Source organism: Mercenaria mercenaria, chromosome 5 (genome assembly GCF_021730395.1).
Source record: "Mercenaria mercenaria strain notata chromosome 5, MADL_Memer_1, whole genome shotgun sequence".
NCBI classification, from domain to species: Eukaryota; Metazoa; Mollusca; class Bivalvia; order Venerida; family Veneridae; genus Mercenaria; species Mercenaria mercenaria.
In genome coordinates, this window is record NC_069365.1 from 17,157,412 (window position 1) to 17,179,886 (window position 22,475).

The following is a 22,475-nucleotide window of genomic DNA, read 5'->3' on the forward strand; positions in this document are numbered from 1 at the left end:
TTGGACTGTATACAGACCCCTTCATTACATTGGTGAAATGGTTTTGAAATGAAATATAAAACCCATTTTCTGTTACTTTTGAAGATTATATTCATGATTTTAATATTCTTTTAAATGGTAAACTTCACTCACTTGAATTAAGTGGGCCAGTTGAACTTTGTTTGAGTAATATATAATGAGGCATCCAAGGTCAGTGAATTCCTATTAGATAATGTTGTCAAAGTTACCAGAGAAGCATTTGTTTTCATTTAAATTTACTTCACGAATAGAGTATTTGAGCACTACTAAAAGGGATTTGCAACTGGTATGGATACAGATAAGCCTCCACATTGTGCAGTCTGATCTGGATCCATACTGTTTGCTTATCAGTTGCATACAAGTGCTGAAATTGATAAACAAACAGTATGGATGTGGGATAAACAAAAAGTACTGATACACACTAATCTGGATCTTTGTTGGTGGTAAAAACCTTTGCGTTGGTTTTTGCGCTGTGGCATTATGTATTTAGTCATTGGCAGGAGGTAGTCAAGTAAGTTTGAGGAAGTCAAGTTGGATTGCAGTGGTACCAACATGGACTTTCTACGTTTGAAGAATTTTAGCCAGCTTACACAAGCAATTATAGGTATTTTCAATTTGATGTTGTTTTACATTTGATTTGTAATTTATTACTTTCTCATTTCAGATACTGTTTTTGTTTGGTATTCTGTTATTGCTGTCCCTGATTTGCACTGTAGCTAATCTGATCTGGTCAGGGCAACACAAGGATGGGCACTGGTACCTAGGATATGATGGTATGTATTAATGGTCAGAATATTAACCCCACCCCCTTGATGAAATAATGCAGAGAGGAGCATCTGGGATCTGCCTTCATCATCAAAAGCTGGAAAGTTACCATATGACCTAAAATTGTTTAGTTGTGACGTTAAACCCAACAAAAAATAACACAATATTAAAACCTGCAGTCTTAATTAGATGTTGAACCTTGTTCAGTAGATAAAATATGCTATCAGTAAGGAGTTAGCTTTCTAATATGTGGTCTCAAAAATGGTGATGGAAGTAGTAGGGAAAAGGAGTTTTCTATTGTAATAACCAGTCAGTTTTAACTTGCAGTTCTACATAGTCATGTGCACTGTGATGTCATTTATGACATCATAGGCTATTCAAAGAAATCCCATGCAGTATTCATAATTAAATTTACCATTGCAAATTATGGGAAGTCAGGAATATGATCTAACATATCTGCTTGTGATTGCCTACCCTTGGAACAGTTAGAATTATACTTGGTATTTCATGCATGTGTGGTCCTTGTAGTCCTCTATCCTGTTTAAAGGAAGTTGGCTGTTTCATTGGTTCAGAATAAACTGAACATTGATATGTTTCCCAAATGTCTTTCTTGAAATATAGTTATGTGCCCCTTGAAAGATGTGCCCCTTGAAAGAAGAGGGGATATATAGTTTTACTGATTGTCTGTCTGACAGTTGGTAGACCATTTCGTTTCTGATTAGTTTACTAGGGAATGCTTTGTCCTACAGTCATATGATTGGCAGTTGTTGGTAGAATACCCCAATTGTTTTGGTGATCTGTAGGTAAAAGGTCAAGGTCACAGTGACTTCTAGACTGAAAATATATATACTAAATTACATAAGAACCCATTGGCATACTACTGTTTAACTTCATAGGATGATTGCCTGTGGTCAGTAGATGACCTGTATTTTTTTATAGGTCAGTAGGTCAAATGTCAAGGTCACCTTTACTTCTAGACCTGAAACAGTTTTCACTTCATAACAAAAGAATGCTTTTACCTACTGCCTTTTATCTTCATAGAATTATTGCCTGTGATCAGTAGCTGATCTGTAACATTTTCGGTCCCAGTAGGTCAAAGGTCAAGGTAACTGACCATAAAACTGAAAACAGTTTCCAAGCAGCACTTTTCGGCTTGTGACCATGAAATTTCATAGGATGATTGCCTATGGTCAGGAGATGACCCCTATTATTTTTTGGTTGTTTCCTCAAGGAGTTTCTGATTAATAACTGAGCCGCGCCATGAGAAAACCAACATAGTGGCTTTGCGACCAGCATGGATCCAGTCCAGCCTGCGCATTCGGGCAGTCTGGTCAGGATCCATGCTGTTCGCTTTCAAAGCCTATTGCAATTAGAGAAACCATTAGCGAACAGCATGGATCCTGACCAGACTGCGTGGATGCGCAGGCTGGTCTTGATCCATGCTGGTCGCATAGCCACTATGTTGGTTTTCTCATGGCGCGGCTCAACTAGACTTGGGCATTATACCTTCAGACTTCATGCTGCATCACCTCTGATAGGCTGTCATTGGGGTCATATGTTCTACAGACAGCTCCTGTTTAACAAGTCCTTTCAAAGGTTCATGTGTAATCAAATGTGTATTGCTAGGGAAAAATAACTATTTTCTTCATATTTTGCAGATCTGCCACCTTCAAACTTTGGCTATAACTTCCTGACTTTCATCATTTTATTCAACAACCTTATACCTATCAGTTTACAAGTTACACTAGAAGTTGTGAAGTTTATACAAGCTATATTTATAAACTGGGTAAGTAACAGTTTTATATAATAGCCTACCTCGTTAGCAAAGTTAGCACAGATCTATACATTAACCTTTACCCTGCTAAATTTCTAAAATAGACTGGTCTACCATTCAGTTTGGGCAGTACCATTCCGTGGCGGAGGGATTATAGGAATGGTCTGCGTCCGTCCGTCCTTCCGTCCGTCCTTCCATCCTTCCGTCCGTAACAAAATCGTGTCCGGTCCATTTCTCCTAAACCCCTTGAAGGATTTTCATGAAACTTTGGTCAAATGATCACCTCATCAAGACGATGTGCAGAACCCATGAGTCAGCCTTGTCGGTTCAAGGTCAAGGTCACAACTCAAGGTCAAAGGTTTGAGCCTGCCATTTTGTGTCCGCTCTATATCTCCTAAACCCCTTGAAGGAATTTTATAAAACTTGGGTCAAATGATCACCTCATCAAGACGATGTGCAGAACCCATGAGTCAGCCATGCCGGCTCAAGGTCAAGGTCACAACTCAAGGTCAAATGTTTGAGCCTTCCATTTTGTGTGCGCTCTGTATCTCTTAAATCCCTTGAAGGAATTTTATAAAACTTAGGTCAAATGATCACCTCATCAAGATGATGTGCAGAACCCATGAGTCAGTCATGCCGGCTCAAGGTCAAGGTCACAACTTAGGGTCAAAGGTTTGAACCTTCCATTTTGTGTCCGCTCTATATCTCCTAAACCCCTTGAAGGATTTTCATCAAACTTGGGTCAAAGGATCACCTCATTAAGGCGATGTGCAGAACTTATAAGTCAGCCTTGTTGGCTCAAGGTCAAGGTCACAACTGAAGGTCAAAGGTTTGAGCCTTCTATTTCGTGTCCGCTCTATATCTCCTAAACCCCTTGAAGGAATTTTATAAAACTTAGGTCAAATGATTACCTCATCAGAACGATGTGCAGAAATTATGAGTCAACCATGCCAGCTCAAGGTCAAGGTCACAACTAAGGGTCGAAGGTTTGAGCCTTCCATTTGGTGTCCACTCTGTATCTCCTTAACCCCTTGAAGGATTTTCATCAAACTTGGGTCAAATGATCACCTCATCAAGAACTCATGAGTCAGCCATGTCAACTGAAGGTCAAGGTCACAACTGAAGGTCCAAGGTTTCAGCTCTGTATCTCCTAAACCCCTTGAAGGATTTTCATGAAACTTTGGTCAAATGATCACCTCATCAAGACGTTGTGCAGAATTCATGAGTCAGCCATGTCAGTTCATGGTCAAGGTCACAACTGAAGGTCAAAGGTTTCAGCTCTGTATCTCCTAAACCCCTTGAAGGATTTTCATCAAACTAGGGTCATATGATCGCCTCATCAAGAACTCATGAGTCAGCCATGTCAACTCAAGGTCAAGGTCACAACTGAAGGTCAAAGGTTTCAGCTCTGTATCTCCTAAACCCCTTGAAGGATTTTCATGAAACTTTGGTCTAATGATCACCTCATCAAGACGTTGTGCAGAATTCATGAGTCAGCCATGTCAGTTCAAGGTCAAGGTCACAGCTAAAATCAAAGCTTTTACCCTTTCACTATCCATAGCAGTGGCGGGGGATTTAGCTGTCTTTCAGACTGCCTTGTTATTTAAGGGGATGTTCATTGGAAATTTACTGAGAGAACAGATAACAGTTCAGACCATGAGCAGCCTGCACAGATGTACTGGCTGATTTTGGTCTGCACTGGTCGCAAAGGCAGAATCTCTTGCCGCCAGCAAGGTAAAGGTTAAACATGCAAGTTCAAACTCCTGGTTGAGGTAATTGTTCACTGGAGCCAATATGTTTGAAGACATTGCTCCTCAACCTCTGATTAATGTGGAGAAGTTATAAGACACATGTGATAGGCTTTGCACAGACCTGGAAAAGGGGTTGGGTTTTTTTTTTCTGAAAAAAACAACAAAAAAACAGCTGATTTCTTGAAATAGAAATGTAAGTAAAATTCTCCTTAAATTAAGAAATACCACATTTAGAAATACAGAAGATGATAAAAAATATGACAGAGCTGTATTAGGAACAATTTTCTTCAAAATGAAATTGACTAGAATTATTATTTTAGTTATTTTCAAATGCTGTATAAAGCGGAATGAGTATGAATTTGTATCCCAGCTCATTTTTGAGGACATGATCAGATCTTTGTCAGCTAAAGTTTGTTTGAACCATCTTCTTTTTTTTTAATAAATAAACTAAATGCCAATATATAACCACTTAAAACCAAACTTTACCGGTTGTGTCACATACAAGCAATAATAAATTCTGCACCAGTCCAATGTCATTGATTTGTTTGTCATTTTGTAAATGTTGTCTATATGCAAATCTCTCCATTATGCCAAATAATCTTATACATATTTATTGATGATGTCTACATTCTGTTTGTTATAAACTTGTGTCTCAGACATAGAGACAACAAATACATCCCTCTTATGATTGGTCCTCTTAACAATAAGACAGCTTTTGAAAGGATATGATAGGAGAACAGATTGAATTTTGCATAAAGACAATTTCTGCAGCTAATGTTGTTATAAGGTCAAGGATCTATAAAATCAGATACCAGTCTGGCATTTGGGTCTGTATGAAATCCCTGGGAAGTGCATAAAAAAAGATCTTGTTACTTTCATGTACATGTAGAAGATACAGTTGAACCTGCCTAAGCATTCACCTGTCATAAGCAGCCACTTGCCTCAAGCCAGCAAGTGAGGTGAGTTCCCAAACTCACCTGTGTTGGAGTTTTAACTTGTCTTAAGCAGCCAGATTGTGTTGCTCCCTTGGCTGGCTTCTTAATACAGGTTTGACTGTAATTATATTTTTTGCCTGTATATTTCAGGATCTGGACATGTATTGTGAGGAAACAGACACACCAGCAATGGCACGTACTTCAAATCTGAATGAAGAATTAGGACAGGTACTTCATCAATAGTGTCTTTCTTCATATTACTGGCCATATGTGCTGCAAAAAGTTATTAGTTTTGTATGCACAACTTTCAACCAAAAAGAAAAGGGCTTCCAGCTGAATTTGGTTATCTCAAACTCGGAAAATTGAACACCACCATCAAGTAGAGTTTACCACTTGTCATTGTGGGTGCACTACCTTAAGATGGGTGCAAAACTGCACTTCCCCCCAAAAAAAAGCTTCCTCAACTGTTTCATGATGAGCATTAGGTTTAACTTGTCCTGAACTGCTGGTTGTGATGGGAATTTTTGTGTGTTGAACTATTTGTTGATGAATAAAGATAGGTTACAGGACAGGAAAACCAGTGGCACTAATTCTTGGCTACTCCATCCATCTCCTGATTATTTGCATTGTTAATTTCAGATAAAATATATATTCTCTGACAAGACGGGAACATTGACACGGAATGTTATGACATTTAGGAAATGTTCTGTTGCTGGTATAATGTATGGGTAAGTTACTATATGAAGGAATTGTTTATATCCCCTTAACTATATTGTCTTTTGTTTCCATATCATATGAAGGGTTGAAAACAGAATTGAATTTTTTTTGGGGATATATTTTCTCAGATTTGAAAAAATCAGTGATTCTTACAAAAAATATATGTCTGAAAAGTGTATTCTCAATTGCCCTTACTGGTTTGAATTGAAGGAGAAGGCATAAACTTTCAGTTACTTTATTGAATTATACAGACCTATTTACCAAATTAGGGTAAATGTATAGCATAATAATTACAATATTTTAAATTGGTACATCATCACTTTCCTTTACAATAAATGGTAAAGTATATTGCAAGGCTTCGTCAAATTGTACACTGTAACCTGTGTGTTTTAACACCACCAGAAAAAACGAAATGCGATCATTATACAAAGATGTCACTATGTAGAGGTTTATTTAATAAGAAACCTGCGAAGAGAAAAAGATATTTCTATCTTTGTACACTGAAAGCTGTGTATAGCAACACCAGAAATACAAAATGTGGTCATTATACAGAGATTGCCTTTATAGAGAGGTTTATTTAATAAGAAACTTGAGACTGAAAAACATACCTGCCTTTGTACAAAGGTACCTGCTTTTCAGAGTTGTCTTTAATAGAAGTTTAACTGTATGTACATCTCTGGTAGTGGTATTCCTTTCCTGATTTGATTCTATACTTACTATGTGTATTATATTTACAGGAACAATGAGGAAAGTGAAGGGGCGTTCAATGATGATACACTGATACAGAATCTTAAACAAAATCATGTAAGTGATCTCATTCTACTGTAAATGTAACCTTGCAAATGCTAGGTCAAGTTATAGGAAAATGTGGGAAACACATTAAAGTCACATTTTCTACCTGGTTTGCATAAAACATTGGTCAATATGTTTGTCTTGATGAAATCTAGGTCAGAACAATACTGGGTCTTCTTGGGTAGGTCAGGTGAACTATACAGGGCTTTTAATACTTTCTTGTTAATTCGTAGTTGCCCCAGTCCTTAAATTAAATCCCAGTGAACAACAGCATTCCCATTTTTAGCTCGACTTTTCGGAGAAAAAGTAGAGCTATTGCACTTGCCCCAGTGTCGCCGTCAGTTAAAGTTTTTGATACAGTCAAATATCTCTGTTATTATCAAAGCTATTGACTTGAAACTTAAAATAATTATTTACTATCAAAGTCTACAATAGGAGAAACAATCCTCGTAACTCTGAATGAATTTTGACAGAGTTATGCCCCTTTTTAACTTGGATTTCTTTTGTTAAAGTTTTTGATAAAGTCAAATATCTCTGTTACTATCAAAGCTTTTGACTTGAAAGTTGAAACTTAAGATCACCAGGAGAAACAATACCCATGACTCTTGATTTGAATTTTGACTGAGTTATGCTCCTTCTTAACTTAGAATTTGTTTGGTTAAAGATTTTACTGGCAAAGCTCTACTACAGAGTCAAGCACTGAGAAAAGTCGAGCATGCTGTCTTACGGACAGATTTATATTCCACCAAGATAGACATTTTTGATCGAAACAAGAAATTTAATGCTAACAAAATTTAATGATTTTACAGTACCTAGTATTAAAATTATGTTAAAATTGTAATCACAGTATACTTTATGAATATCACTAGATGTTGTTGTTTTTTCTAGGATACAGCTGCAGAGATACAAGAGTTTCTGACACTACTAGCAGTATGTCATACTGTGGTACCTGAGAAATCTCCGGACTCCACAATCATTTATCAGGCTTCATCACCAGGTACCTCTCATTTCTAAACTGCAGGCTTATTATTCTCCACCATTTCTTTTTTAGCTCAAATGTTTGAAAGTTTTCAAAGTAAAGTTACACTACTCTTATTTTTATTTTGTCAAAATTATACTCCTGTTTAACGTAGAAACAGTTTTGCATTAAGCATGTTTCACAGGAAGTACTTGAGTAAATGTTTACAGATCTATTCTCCACACATCGTTTGCATCAAGAGATTAATTCACATAGCAAGTTTCATAACTGTAGCTTACATTTTAGCAAAATTATGTCATAACACAGAAAATTTTGCTACATCTTTTATATGTGTGGCAGTATTAGGTGAAATGGCATCAAATAGTCGAGCACACTGTAACTAGACAACTCTTGTTATAGATTAGAATTTATTTATTGGTGTATGGCTGATCAAGCAGACAAAGCTATGTTTAATTAAAAAAAAAAAACCTTGTGTAGACAAATCATTAATTCTTGTCTAGGCATAGGACTGAATTTAGTCTTCTGAACAAATTCATTTAAGCAACCCATAATGTCTTGCCTAGTCATATATCCTGTGAACAGATTACTGGGCAAAGTGATGCTTTGACATTTTGGCTATGTCAACTTCGGTATGACTAAATTGTGTGATTTTAGATTTACCATGGAAACAGGTACCTCACAAATCAATACTCTAAGCGTAAAACTGCTATCATTCATAAACTACTTATATATTAATGATGATGAAAATCATGAAATAAAACTTTGAGAGCTTCTTCTGTATGATATATTAGATAACATGTGGAGTGGGTGATAAATTACTGGTAATTATGTACTGATGGTTCATAAAATACTCTGGAGACTTGAGGATTAGATTATTCTTGAAGCTGTCTCTCTATGATGTAAAATATATTTGTATGGGTTCAAGTACATATATCCCTATGATTTCAGATGAAGGTGCACTTGTAAAGGGAGCTAAACAACTTGGTTTTGTATTTTCTGCAAGAACACCAGATGCTGTTGTTATAGATGTCGTATGTATAAATACTTCGTCTTCATTAAACTTATACCTCCCCTTATTACAAGGCCAAAGCTAAATATAATTGAAAGAGATACTGTTAATTCATTTAATTTTGTTGGCACAATGTCTCTTGTTTTAGCCAAAACGTCATGGATATCATTTAATCTTAATAAAATGAATGAAATTTTATTTCTAAGTTGGGATTAAATTTTGTTGATAGATGCATACATGAAATCGACAAAAATCCCCCAATGAATATAATTGATATCACAATGTCCGAAATACAAAATTATTGAGTTTTTGATAGAATTTGCCAGGTACATACAGTATTAGTTACTTGTAATCACATGAAAAGAAATTACCTTTATTATACCTTCGAAAACTTTACAATTATTATTAAGTTTCAGAGGAAATTATTCAGGATATGGTAAATATAATGTAACATAGCACAGTGCCAAGTCAGCAGTTAACCTATTTTTTAAAGCGTACTTATATTCATTCTAAGGAATAATGAGATAAAGGTCATACATATATTATATGAAACAGATTGTATGTTGAGAAGTTAAATAATTTATGAAAATACAATGATTTGATGTCTTGTTTCAGTTTGATAAAGAGGAAAGATATGAAATACTGAACGTACTGGAATTTACAAGGTGAGTAGGAATGAAATCTTGTTTACACAACATCTGTTTCTGTCAGAAAAAAAATTGCACATGCTCTTAGTCTGACACATATATTGGGGCGTTCGTGGCAGAGTGGTTAAGGTCACTGACTGAATCATTTGCCCCTCACAGCTGCTTGTACGAAACCTCACTTGGGGTGTTGAATTCTTTTTTTTTTTGTTTATGGAAGCTATCCAGCTGGTTTAAAATCAGTTGTTCTACCTAGGTGTCTGTCCGAGCCTGAAATAGTGCCAGGAGGGCATCTTGGGTCTTCACCTTGAAGAGCTAGAAAGTTGCATGTGACCTATGATTGTGTTGGTGTGATGTTAAACCCAACAATTACACATTACTGGAAATTTATTGGGGAAAAATTTCTTCTTAAGACCATGTTTTATGTTAGTTCAACCTGCTTAATGATCCTTTGGTTTTGAAATTGTTAATAGTTTTGATGGAAATGATTATGAAAGAAGGTACTTTACCTTGACTTACATGTTAATTGATTTTTACTGTGACAAAGTTTTCAAACGATTTTGTAGAACGCAGAATGATGTGTAACCAACATCTGGTGATGGAAAAAATGTACAGCTTCAATGATTTTATTCTCAGTGATCAAATGAAGTAATCCATTAACTGCTGTGTCATATTTGATTTTGAAAAGAAACAGTAGAGACAAGTTGTTGATTTTCTCAGAAAGAAACCTGATCAAATATCTGAGATAGATTTTTCCCAAGGTATCAGGAGAAATTAAGTTATAACTAACTGTTTGTTTTTCAGTGACCGAAAGAGGATGTCTGTGGTTGTGAGAACTCCAGAAGGCAAAATAAAATTGTATTGTAAAGGAGCTGTAAGTACATTTTCTGTAGCTGTACCTACCTGCTGAACATGCTCATTTTATTAGAATGTCTGAATGAATCTGAGGTTTGTAATTTGTTCCAAGTGAGATCTGTTTTCATTGTGACAAATTCGAACCACGATATTTTTAAAATCCTGTTATGCCACTGAAAACTTAAAAATAACTGAATATAATTATAAGTTAGAACTTGCTTTATCATGGATGTAGGGCCCTTTGGGCTGAATGGTTAAAGTCGCTGATGTCAAATCACTTGCCCCTCAGTGCTTTGGGTTTGATACCTTTCTTTGGGTGTAGAATTCTTTCATGTGAGAATGCCATCCAGCTAGCTTAAGGAAAATTGTGGTTCTACCAAGAAGTCTATGATGAAATAATTCTTAGAGGCACACCTGGGGTCTTCCTCCACCATCAAAAGCTGGAATGCCACCAGACAGCCTGTGTGTCAGTTAGGTGTTAAACCAGACAAAGACAAAAAAATCACCATTGATGTAAAATAAATAGGTTTCAACTGAAGTAGTATGTATTTACTTAGTTTTAATCACAGAGTGCTTATTGTCACTGTCTGCTTTCTTGCAAAAGAATGCATTGATTAAAAGTTGATGTTACTTTGAATATGAAATCAAAACAAAAAATCTTGGCAAGTAAAAGAAACTGATATATGCAGCTTCAATATTGTACATTTATAATCTGTAATCTGTCTATGGGCAACTGTTATATTACTGAAATATTGTTCAGAATCTACAAAAAAAGTGATCAGTGTGTTCACAGGTTGTTGAGAGTAAAATGGGTCATGAATAACTTTAGTTTTTACTGCAGGTAGTTCTTTAAAACTTTGTTATTACCTCGAAAAGCTGTTCTAAATGGACACACATTGTAATTTAGATGTATGAAATCAATTTAGATAAGTTATAAACATTGAAGTGTGTGCAAAAAAAAGGATTCAGTATGGTCTTTGAATAAATTTGAGTGTTTATTTGGAGAAATCTAAAACAACTTTTCTCATTTATATAGGACACAGTAATATACGAGAGACTTGAAGACAAACACAGATACAGCGATATAACACTACAGCATTTAGAACAGTTTGCCCACCTCGGGTTACGTACATTATGTATTGCCTCGACTGAGGTAAATGAAGAGTTCTATGACGAATGGAAACATACGTATTATAAAGCTAGTACATCCATACAGAACAGGGAGAAAAAGCTCGAGGAGGCTGCTGAACTTATTGAAAGGGTAAACAATACTGTTCTATAAAAAAATTATTAAATCTTCATTTAATCTTGGATCATTTCGCCACCAGTGTTTTTAGTTGTCTGGCCCTTGTCGCGGAGACTAGCCATTTACCTTATGTTACTGAAAAACTGATACAAGTAATTTGCAAGACTCAACACCTAGAAGTTTAAATGCCTATGTCTGTGTTCTGAATGTTAAACTTTTTGTCACATTTTCAGTAACACTCAAGTGACATTATTAGTTGACTTATATGAAAGAATAATGTGTAAACAAAACACAGCTATCTAAAATAATGAGCAGGGTATCTGCAAATACTTGTCTATGTTTCTATCATGCTATATTCTGTATTTTCAGAACTTAAATCTGATTGGTGCTACAGCTATTGAAGATAAGTTACAGGATGTAAGTTTATTATTTCAGCATTCTATTTTGTATTTATCAGGCCTAAAAGAAAGATTAATCACCCATAGAATTTCTCATTTATATATAATTTAACTGTCCTTTTGTCGGTCATAACATTTACAGCGTTGTATGTCATAACTATTTTACTTAACAATATTTATTTGTGAAAGTTGGCAGTTACAAGCTGAGAACAGGTTAGTACTGGTACAGAATCCAGGAATACTGGTAAGGTTAACTGCCCACCGTTACATGACTGAAATATTGTTGAAAGACAGCATTAAATTCAAGACAAACAAGCAAACAAAAATAATTAACAATAATAATTTGAATTAAAGAGATGATGAACATTGATCTCACAAGGTCACAAGAGGATGTGACGATGTTTAGTTATCCAGTATTTTGAGCGATCCCTTCAAAGATTGTAAGGAAAACTGAATTGCTTAAACCAAGGTACTTGAGTTTTCGATACTCGAGCAAGTGGTGTTGTATCATATTTGTAAAAAGTTCCTTAATAACAATATTTTGAGTAATTGATATATTTATTATACTAAGTAGCAACTAAATGAAAGTCTATAAATATTTTGGGGGTAATGACATACTTGTTCTCTTACAGGGAGTTCCTGATACCATAGCTAATCTTGCCAAAGCTGACATTAAGATCTGGGTACTAACCGGCGATAAACAGGAAACTGCCATAAATATAGGTCAGTAATTGCGAGGAGTTGTCATAGTTTTATTATAGTCTATCTGATAAAACCTTCAGGCCCCCTTTTCGCTCACTTGTTTTAAAAATTCTATGTTTTAAATATATCTGTGAATGTATTAATATGTTTTCATATTGCTTTATGATTATTCGATATTTGACTTGATATAACAATTAAAGCATAATTGGCCTAGTCAAAGCTAGTCATTTAGGTGAGAAGAATCATAATATTGTGTGTTTATTTTTCAGGTTATTCATGTAAACTGCTTACACAGGGAATGCCCTTACTTCTTATCAATGAACATAGTTTAGATGTAAGTATTTCTCAGTCTGTCTCAGTTCAGTTTTTGTGCTCCCCCTATTAATAATGATACTGTCCATGTGTGCATCAGTGTATTCAGAAAAACATGTCCAGCCAAGAACTTTGTCATTCTTTGTCAGATTTCAAAATAAATTGGCACACATGACTACCGAAAAATGACAGTAAATAACTTGCAAAACCAAGACCCATAGCTCAAAGGTCATGATCACAGAGGTCAAAGATTTTTGTGATTTTTTTTGTCCCTGTATACTTTTTATGCATTAATGGATATTCAAACAACTTGACACAAACATTCACCACAGCTAGACAACTTGTAGACCGCTAGCTGAAAGGTCAAAGTCACAAAGAGTTAATGATATAATTCAGTTTTCTTGGGTGGTCTGTATCTTTGTATACATATATATAGATATTCAAATTGCTTGGCTCAAACATTCACCATAGCAGTACAATATGCGATGTACTAGTCCCAGACATGTAGTTTAAAGTTCAAAGTGCCCAGGACACTCGCTTACTTGTTCTGAAATCACATAGGGCATCTGTGTCCTGTGGACACTTTTCTAGTTTTGTAGGATAATGTTTTAGACTTCTTTCTGAATTCCTAAGTATTACTGTACATTTTATTATCGGGGCTAATATTTCTGAGTTATCTTAGTTAAAAGCTTTGACCTCAAAATGCCATTTTTCAGCATACTTTTCTTAATTGTAACAGCTTATCACAAAACAAAATAGAATGTTATTTTGATATTTTGTAACACATTTGTAAATATCTGAAATAACTTTAATGATTACAGGGCACTAGAGAAGTATTGCGAAAGCATGTAGAAGAATTTGGTGACCTTATCAAGAAGGAGAATGAGGTAGCTCTCATCATTGATGGAAAGGTAAAATATATAACACTAATTGCCTTGTAGAAGGTAGAATATAGGTAACAGATATATCACTCATTTTCGTGTAGAAAGTAGAATATAGGTAACATACATCTCACTCATTGCCATGTAGAAAGTAGCATATAGGTAACAGATATATCACTCATTACCGTGTAGAAAGTAGAATATAGGTAACATGCATCTCACTCATTGCCGTGTAGAAAGTAGCATATAGGTAACAGATATATCACTCATTACCGTGTAGAAAGTAGAATATAGGTAACAGATATATCACTCATTGTCGTGTAGAAAGTAGAATATAAGTAACATACATCTCACTCATTGCCATGTAGAAAGTAGCATATAGGTAACAGATATATCACTCATTACCGTGTAGAAAGTAGAATATAGGTAACATGCATCTCACCCATTGCCGTGTAGAAAGTAGCATATAGGTAACAGATATATCACTCATTACCATGTAGAAAGTAGAATATCGGTAACAGATATATCACTACTTGCCATGTAGAAAGTAGAATATAGGTAACATATACATCACTCATTGCCGTGTAGAAAGTAGAATATAGGTAACAGATATATCACTCATTGTCATGTAGAAAGTAGAATACAGGTAACATATACATCACTCATTGCTGTATAGAAAGTAGAATAAAAGTAACATGTTTGACACTTATTGCCATGTAGAAAGTAGAATAAATGTGACATAGATTGTAACACTTCCATTGCTGTGTAGAAAATAGAATAAAGGTAACTGCAAGGGTCAGAAAGGTCACATCAGTTTGAAGAATAGGTTATTTATAGAGATGAGTAGAAAAAAACTCCTTATCAATTGTAAAAGCTTATAATTATATTCTCATGATTGGATTGACGAACAAGAAATCATTAGATTGCACAATTACTGCCTTGAGTCAAAGCGGTGGAATTTTATTGGATTATTCAATGAGAATGATGAAACACCACTTGACAAATATTTATGATATTATATGTGGCTTACAAGGGTTGGGTAATAATAATTATGCTGTTGGTTAAATATATAAGTAGCTGTTAAGTCCCTTGCAAAAATCTATTTTTAATTGAACAGTGAAATTACATATATAATGACCTGGCTGCATGCTGATGAGGCCTCGCTGTATATTACTGGAGATATTTTGTCAACACTAACCAGCGTCTTTTTGTAGATTTACTTTCCTTGTTTTAACCAGAGGTGTTTTTTTTTGCTTCAAATACATTTGAAAATAAATGTGAATAATTTATGCTGCAGTGTAATTAGTTCATAAATAATCCACAACAGCACATAATGTCTGTTTTGTACTTACACTTAGTGTACTTAGTTCTATATTTAGTTCACTGTAGAATGGGTGATATTCCTGATGGCTTCATTTTTGTTGAGTCGGCTAAATGATGAAATCGTTTTGACGAGTCCTTGCTATCCAGTGATTCTCTAAGTCTAAATGGACCAAATAACACAGTGAAGGGATGTAGTTCCATTAGATTTCTCAAACTTCAAACAGTTCACTGCATGAATGAAGTTAAGTTGTGTGAATTCCCTTTGCTATGACCAATATACGATGTAATCTGTCATATTTATGACTTGTAGTGCAATACTCGAATGTAACTCATTAAGCATAAATGTGCATTTTATGAATTGCGCAGGCTTACAAAGCTTGCGTAACATCCAGCAAAAGACAAAAAATAGTTCCACAGGGCTCCAGATTAGCGTAAATTACGTATAGAAATAATGCAAATACGCATGTCTAATAATTTCTAAGCGTATAAAAACGTATATAAAATTACAGAAATGCACACAATGCTTTTTTAAAAACAAAATCTGAATCGTCTGGATGCGTTAGGTAACATAGCCGATCCCGATCAGCCTTAATTCTCTCACATTGAACGTATACACGCATCGTATGATTTCTATAAACTTTGCGTGGGTTTCTACACACACACATGAATTTTGCAGCCAGTAAACGGATAAATTATCGGAAGAAGAAGCTCTTACTGGTTTGTTTAGTTACTACAGATATTAAAAATGATTTTAATTCTTATTTTTCGAGAAATAAACAAATCGGCGAAACATTAAATTGTATTTTCTTGTAGTTTTTGAAATCGAAAGTAGATTGTCTATGTTGGGCTGCTTTCACGAAACGAAACAACTTTTTTATGAAAAGATTTAAATAAGAGGTAATTTAACTGTAAACTTCAATGTCAGATACTGCCAATTGCTGCTAAATGTCTTCGTATCATCATAATTATATTGTTGAAAATGGAGAAAAGTTTAATCGTATCCGGATATAATATTTTGGGTAAATATCGAGCTGTGTTATGAAATTTTAACATTCATGTAACATACATGATAGATATTATTGTAACAGAAATGATTCTAGAATTTATTTTTATAATACATACATAGAATCAATATCAGACTTATATTCTAGTGCTGAGGCATGACCTGAAAGTAAAAATATGAAGTGACAGTCATTCATACTTTGAATATTGTAATACTAAAAAAGAATCTAGAGGTAATATTTAGAAATTGAAACATAAAATTTTCAGTTAGAAATCGCACCAAAGGCTGTATCAAGGGTCTACATTTTCAAAATTTCCTTGTGGTGATACCCCAAACCCTAATTGCAGGAGAGGGTATCCTCCCACACCCTCCCCCCATATTGCCACTTTACAGTTTGATACATTTGCCCTTTTACCACCTGCCACAATGCCCATTTCAAAATCTGACAGCAGTTCAAAGCGGGAAGGAACACCCCTCCCCAAGCCCACCCTGCTACCGACCACGTAAAAATGGCTTAAACATTTTTTCAGCCCAGTCTGGGCCTGTCTGTCTACATGAATCAAAACGGATAATTGAAAGTACATAGACTTGGGGACTACTGACATGGTTTTGAAGGGGTTAACAGGTCTGAAATAGAATAAATGATGGTTTTAACTAAAAAAGAACTGCATTTATTAATATTGGTTATCTTTTCCGAAATTGGTAGCTAGTCCGAGTAACTTCTCTTAGTTTCGAATGCGCAATTTTCCTGTCAGTGTAAACATTCATGACACTATATATTGACACTCAGCAACATTTACATATCTTTAAACGCAAAAGTAAGTATACTTTAAATTTACATCCCTTATAATATGATTGAACAATACCTAGCGTGTGACACAGTTATTGCCAGGCTCCTTATCTGTAAAATATCTGAACAGTTCTTTCGTCCATCCGTTACAAATTGTATGTGGCAATCCGTGCTATAAAATTTCAATATATAAATTTTCATATTCAAATTTTATCATGTGCGAATATATACCAGCCGATAATTGCCTGTTTTGGTAATCCCGGAGGCAAATGTTTACTGGAAAAATATTTATAGTCGTGGGCAGTATCTTTAGTGTCACCTGTCAAATTGTAGTTTGTACTTTCAACATTTTTATTTTTGCGAACCACTCTTCAGTTTTAGAGAAATATATTGGGTTTAAATACTTGTATAATGTCAATCAAAGTTTTACTAGTCAGCGATTGAATGTCCATTTCATCTATTGTAACAAAATCTCTGTTCAGTTGGGGAAAAAAACTAAAACCAAACTGAAACTGGTAGACTATATTACCAGTACATCAATCATTAGCCGACTCTCAGGCCCTTCATGCCTTTGATTAATTTTTCCAAATATTGCCACTCACGATTTCAAAATATTTGTGAATAATTATTGGCATCATGTCTGTCCTGAAACACAAACTTTTATGTTTCACATACTCTTAATACAATATATCACAGATGCCTCAGCTAACTGTGAAATAGCTAAATAAAGCCTAGGTGAACATTACCGAATCTACAGTAGTTACAAGCAATGATTTGCTGACTGACAGATCTCTTGTATGACTTTTTTTATCACTAAGTTTTCAACTTAGTTGTAATAGTTAAAGTATACTTTTCTTACTACGGAAATTTGTTGATTTTATCGAAAAATTTATTTCTGCCTGGTAATAATACTTTGATACAAGGATATGCAAATACATTTTTAAATACCTGTTTATTGTCTTAATTGTGTATCGTTTGTGTTTGATAGGCATTGTGTGAGAAGGGTCAGTTAGTGCATTAACTGATGATCCATTTTTTATCTCACATATTTATTTAGAACCCATTGGAATATAAATATTTAAATTCTTTATGAAAAAAATATGCTACAGAAAGTGGTTTATTGTTCAGCAGTGTTGAAAAATAGAAAATTCTTCTGTTCTGTCACAAATTCATTTGGCCCGTATAAACAACACAAATCTTATCCAGTTGCAATACGTTGGCATGAAGTTGAGAAATGTATGCAATCAAGTTTTGGCGTTCGCAAATTTAAATTTATCTCATTACTAATTTCTTCCCCTACATTTATGTTAAAACTGCACGTTTTCTTTGATTTCTTCACAGAGCCTCAGCCACGCACTGTCTTGTGAATGCATAAAGCCAAAAGATCGCGTGGGTTTAAAGAAAGTGAAATTTTATGCCAAGTATAAAGTAAACTATGCTGTTGTTTAATTTTTGTATCTGCTAGCTTCATTTTGGGCAGAGTTACTCTTTTTTACCTATCTATGTGTGTATGTTAAAAGTACAAATGTATATGTGTCATTAAAGTATTTTGACTGCATGGGTCCATGTAAAAAAATTGTATTTTTAATGTATGTTAGAATATTTGGTCAAGATGTATTGAAATGTTTTTAGCTTGACTATTCGAAGAATATGGAGAGCTATACTACTCACCTTGGCGTCTGTCTCGGCATTGGTTAAGTTTTTATGAAATGGTAATATCTTGTATACTATCAAAGATATTTACTTCAAACTTGGAATACTTGTTTATTATAACAGTCTCTACCTGTAGGCAAGAGTACATAACTCTGTCAAGTATTTTGATCCTTTTGGCCCTTTTTGGACTTTGAAATTGGTTCAGATTTCGTACAAGTCCATGTTTTGTAAAAACTATTTGACATGTGGCTTTGAAATTGTGAACTCTTGCTTATCATCATGATCTCACTCTGTAGGCAAGAGTACATAACTCTGTCAACTGTTTTGGCTGAATTATGGCCCTTTTTGGACTTGGAAATTGGTTCAGTTTTCGTACAAGTCAACGTTTTGTCAAAACTATTTGACAAGTGGCTTTGAAACTTCGAACACTTGTTTATCATCATGATCTCCATCTGTAGGCAAGAGTAGGTAACTCTGTCAACTGTTTTGGTTGGGTTATGACCCTTTTTGAACTTGGAAATCAGTTAAATTTTTCATACCAGTCCATATTTTGCCTAACCTGTTTGTCATATGGCTTTGAAACTTTGACCACTTGTTTACTGTCATAGTCTACATACGGAGGCAAGACTACATAACTAGAACAAGGACTTTTGCTGAGTTATGGCCCTTTTTTGACATAGAAATTAGTTAAGTTTTGCATACCATTCCATATTTTGTCTAAACTGTTTGATATATGGCTTTGAAACTTTGAACACTTGCTTACCATCATTTTGATGGTCACACATTGTCATATAGTGCAAGACTTATCCAAATCCACAAATACAGGTACATTGTTTGTCTTATCTATTTTTCTTCTTTTGTATGAAATCTTTGGTAATATTTTGACCCCATACTTCCATCAATTCTTCAAATAGTCGAGCGTGCTGTCAACAGACAGCTCTTGTGTTATTTTGCATATTATCCTAAAAAAGAGACTCGCTCAAAAGAAATTAAATATCACATTACTTTAAATTGAGTTTAACAAGTTTAAGGCTTTCTTTTCAGACTTAATTAAGGAAAAATGGTTTTACGGAAATTTTTAAATCCTATGTATTTTTAAGGAAATTTTAAAATCTTATGTATTTTAAGGAAATTTTACAATCTTATGAAAATACACAACTCGTCTTGAAAGATCAAATGAAAATGTGGTTAAGATGCCAGTTAATATCTGTGTTATAATTCAGTAATAATGTGTAATAGATCATGCAATTTTATTTTTCTCTTCATGCTATACATATAAACCTCTTTCTGCAGTAAACATTTCCTGTCTTTGAAAAAAAAAACCTATCTGCCCCTGTATTTCTATAGTGGATGCTTCTGACCTATGTAGTGGAGTCATCTAAAAAGGATTATAGGGGAGACAGGGTTATATACTTATATCAGTTTGAATATCTATTTTTCTTTTGGCTTGATATGACTTTCCTTTTGTAGAACGCTTTCAGTGTTATGTTTAATTTGATATGCATCTAATGTTGTCAGTAGAATCTATTATAGCACTTGTATGCTTTTTAACTGCACTTTTTTGCAAGTACGTAATGTATTCATCATACTGTCTTTCGTATTCTATGGTGTTCCATTTGGTCCATCATTGGTATTCTCCTCTGATATGGAGATTGGTAAGGGCTATGGATACGATGTTATGGTGCCATAAAATAATGCAAATACCCTATGCAAATACACGATATAAGTATCACACTATCGTAATTTGATAGTATTGGATGATAGTTTGATAATGGAATGAGATAATACAATGGAAAAGTAAAGTATTAACATCATGCCCGCCCGCTTAGCTCAGTAGGTAGAGCGTTGGTCTACAGATCGCGGGGTCGTGAGTTCGATCCTCCGGCGGGGCGTATGTTCTCCGTGACTATTTGATAAACAACATTGTGTCTGAAATCATTAGTCCTCCACCTCTGATGATTCACGTGGGGAAGTTGGCAGTTACTTGCGGAGAACAGGTTTGTACTGGTACAGAATCCAGAAACACTGGTTAGGTTAACTGCCCGCCGTTACATGACTGAAATACTGTTGAAAAACGGCGTTAAACCCAAAACAAACAAACAAAACAAATTAACATCATACTTTAATAATTTGCCCTTCAGCCAAAGAGATAATAGTTCGGTGAAGAAACATGAAAACAGGATGCAAAAGTGTGATGTTTATATCACCTCTTCACATTGTTCGTAGATTCACATTGTATTGTCATGCTGTCATTTTGTGTCTTCATTTCTTCCAACGTATTATCACACTCTAGCCCTTCACAATCTGTAGTGTGAAGGAATGAAACAGGGATGGTCTTACAGTAGTATTCAGATCCTTGACAAACCCTGATTAGCACAGTGCTTGGACCCAGTTTGCATGAAAACTTGTCCTTTTCGTGAAAAATATAAAAGTTGATGGAATTTACACTTGTTAGAAGTTTACATGTACTGTCTGCAAACGGACCAGAACAGCTCTTATTTGCACTTGAACACATTCTATGTTTTGTTATTTTTTAGCTCATCTTTGCTGAAAGCTAAGTTGAGTTATTGTGATTGGTTTATATTTTCTTTTTCGGTCAGTCCCTTGTACATCAACAAATTACTGCTTTAAATGCCATCTCCTCTGAAAGAGTTTGGTCAATTTCATTTAAGCTTCTGAGGAATGGGCCGTGAATGAGAGATATTTTACCATACTAGCTCAAATGAAGTGGATCATTTTAGAATTATGGCTGTACATTTAAATGACTATATAGAAAACCTTAAAAAATGATGTTAGAACAATTCATATTAATCATTCTGCCAGCAACAAGCACACCAGTGAGCAGTATTGGACTGTGACATTAATTTCTCGCTTCATATGTTGCCATTATTTGTAAAAAAATATTTATTTTGTGTTAGGTTACACTTTTGGGTTCTTGAGAGGTTTGATGTGGTCTTTCAAACCTGTCTGCTGTGGTCTAGCAAGAATGGTCTGTCAAACCTGTCTGGTGTGGTCTAGCAAGAATGGTCTGTCAAACCTGTCTGGTGTGGTCTAGCAAGAATGGGCTGTCAAATCTGTCTTGTGTTCTCTCTCAAAACACGCTGGTGTTCTCTTTCAAAATAGGTTGGTGCACTCTGTCAAAACAGGCTGGTGTTCTCTTTAAAAACAGGCTGGTGTACTCTGTCAAAACTGGCTGGTGTGCTGTCAAAGCAAGCTGGTGTTCCGATCAAAACAAGCTGGTGTTCATCTGTTAAACAGGCTGGTGTACTATTTTCAAAACAGGCTGATTTGTTCTGTTAAAACAGGCTGGTGTACTCTGTCAAAATGGAATGGTGTTCTCTGTCGAAACAGGCTGTTGTACTATGTCAAACCTGGCTGGTGTGCTCTGTCAAAACAGGCTGGTGTTCTCTTTCAAAATAAGCTGGTGTACTCTGTCAAAACAGTCTGGTTTGTTCAGTCAAACAGGCAGGTGTACTCTGTCAAAACAGTCTGGTTTGTTCAATCAAAACAGGCAGGTGTACCTTGTCAAAACAGGCTGGTGTTCTCTGTCAAAATAAACTGGTTTACGTTGTCAAAACAGCCTGGTTTGTTCTGTCAAAACAGGCAGGTGTACTCTGTCAAAACAGCTTGGTTCCGTCAAATCAGGCTTGTTTGTGCTGTTAAAACAGGCTGGTGTTCTCTGTCAAATCAAACAAGCTGGTGAATGCAGTCAAAGCAAGCTGGTGTGCTCTGTCAAACATCATCTTAAATGACAATATTATCAATAAGAGTGCCAACTAAATATCATATTGTTTCATTAGTAACTGTACCATATTGAATCATTAATCACTTTTGGTATCAGACACTAATTATAACTTGCATGTTGGCAGGTTTAATCAAATATAAGGTTTAAGTTGATGTTGCTTTTCTGCCTGATAAAATCTTTCAG

At 35.0% G+C, this 22,475-nt stretch overlaps 1 protein-coding gene across 9 annotated transcripts in view; it reads left to right on the top strand.

The window, feature by feature from the left end:
- Positions 1-22,475, top strand: part of LOC123556569 (probable phospholipid-transporting ATPase IA) — a 153,712-nt gene that overhangs the window by 92,633 nt on the left and 38,604 nt on the right. For all 9 annotated transcript variants that reach the window (XM_045347385.2, XM_045347382.2, XM_045347390.2 and 6 more), the window contains 14 exons: positions 683-791; positions 2,442-2,569; positions 5,394-5,471; positions 5,883-5,971; positions 6,698-6,764; positions 7,641-7,749; positions 8,680-8,762; positions 9,356-9,405; positions 10,189-10,258; positions 11,276-11,500; positions 11,855-11,902; positions 12,516-12,606; positions 12,855-12,919; positions 13,719-13,808. In XM_045347385.2, the coding sequence (XP_045203320.2) occupies positions 683-791; positions 2,442-2,569; positions 5,394-5,471; positions 5,883-5,971; positions 6,698-6,764; positions 7,641-7,749; positions 8,680-8,762; positions 9,356-9,405; positions 10,189-10,258; positions 11,276-11,500; positions 11,855-11,902; positions 12,516-12,606; positions 12,855-12,919; positions 13,719-13,808 (1,302 nt within the window). The remainder of the gene's footprint in view (positions 1-682; positions 792-2,441; positions 2,570-5,393; positions 5,472-5,882; positions 5,972-6,697; positions 6,765-7,640; positions 7,750-8,679; positions 8,763-9,355; positions 9,406-10,188; positions 10,259-11,275; positions 11,501-11,854; positions 11,903-12,515; positions 12,607-12,854; positions 12,920-13,718; positions 13,809-22,475) is intronic.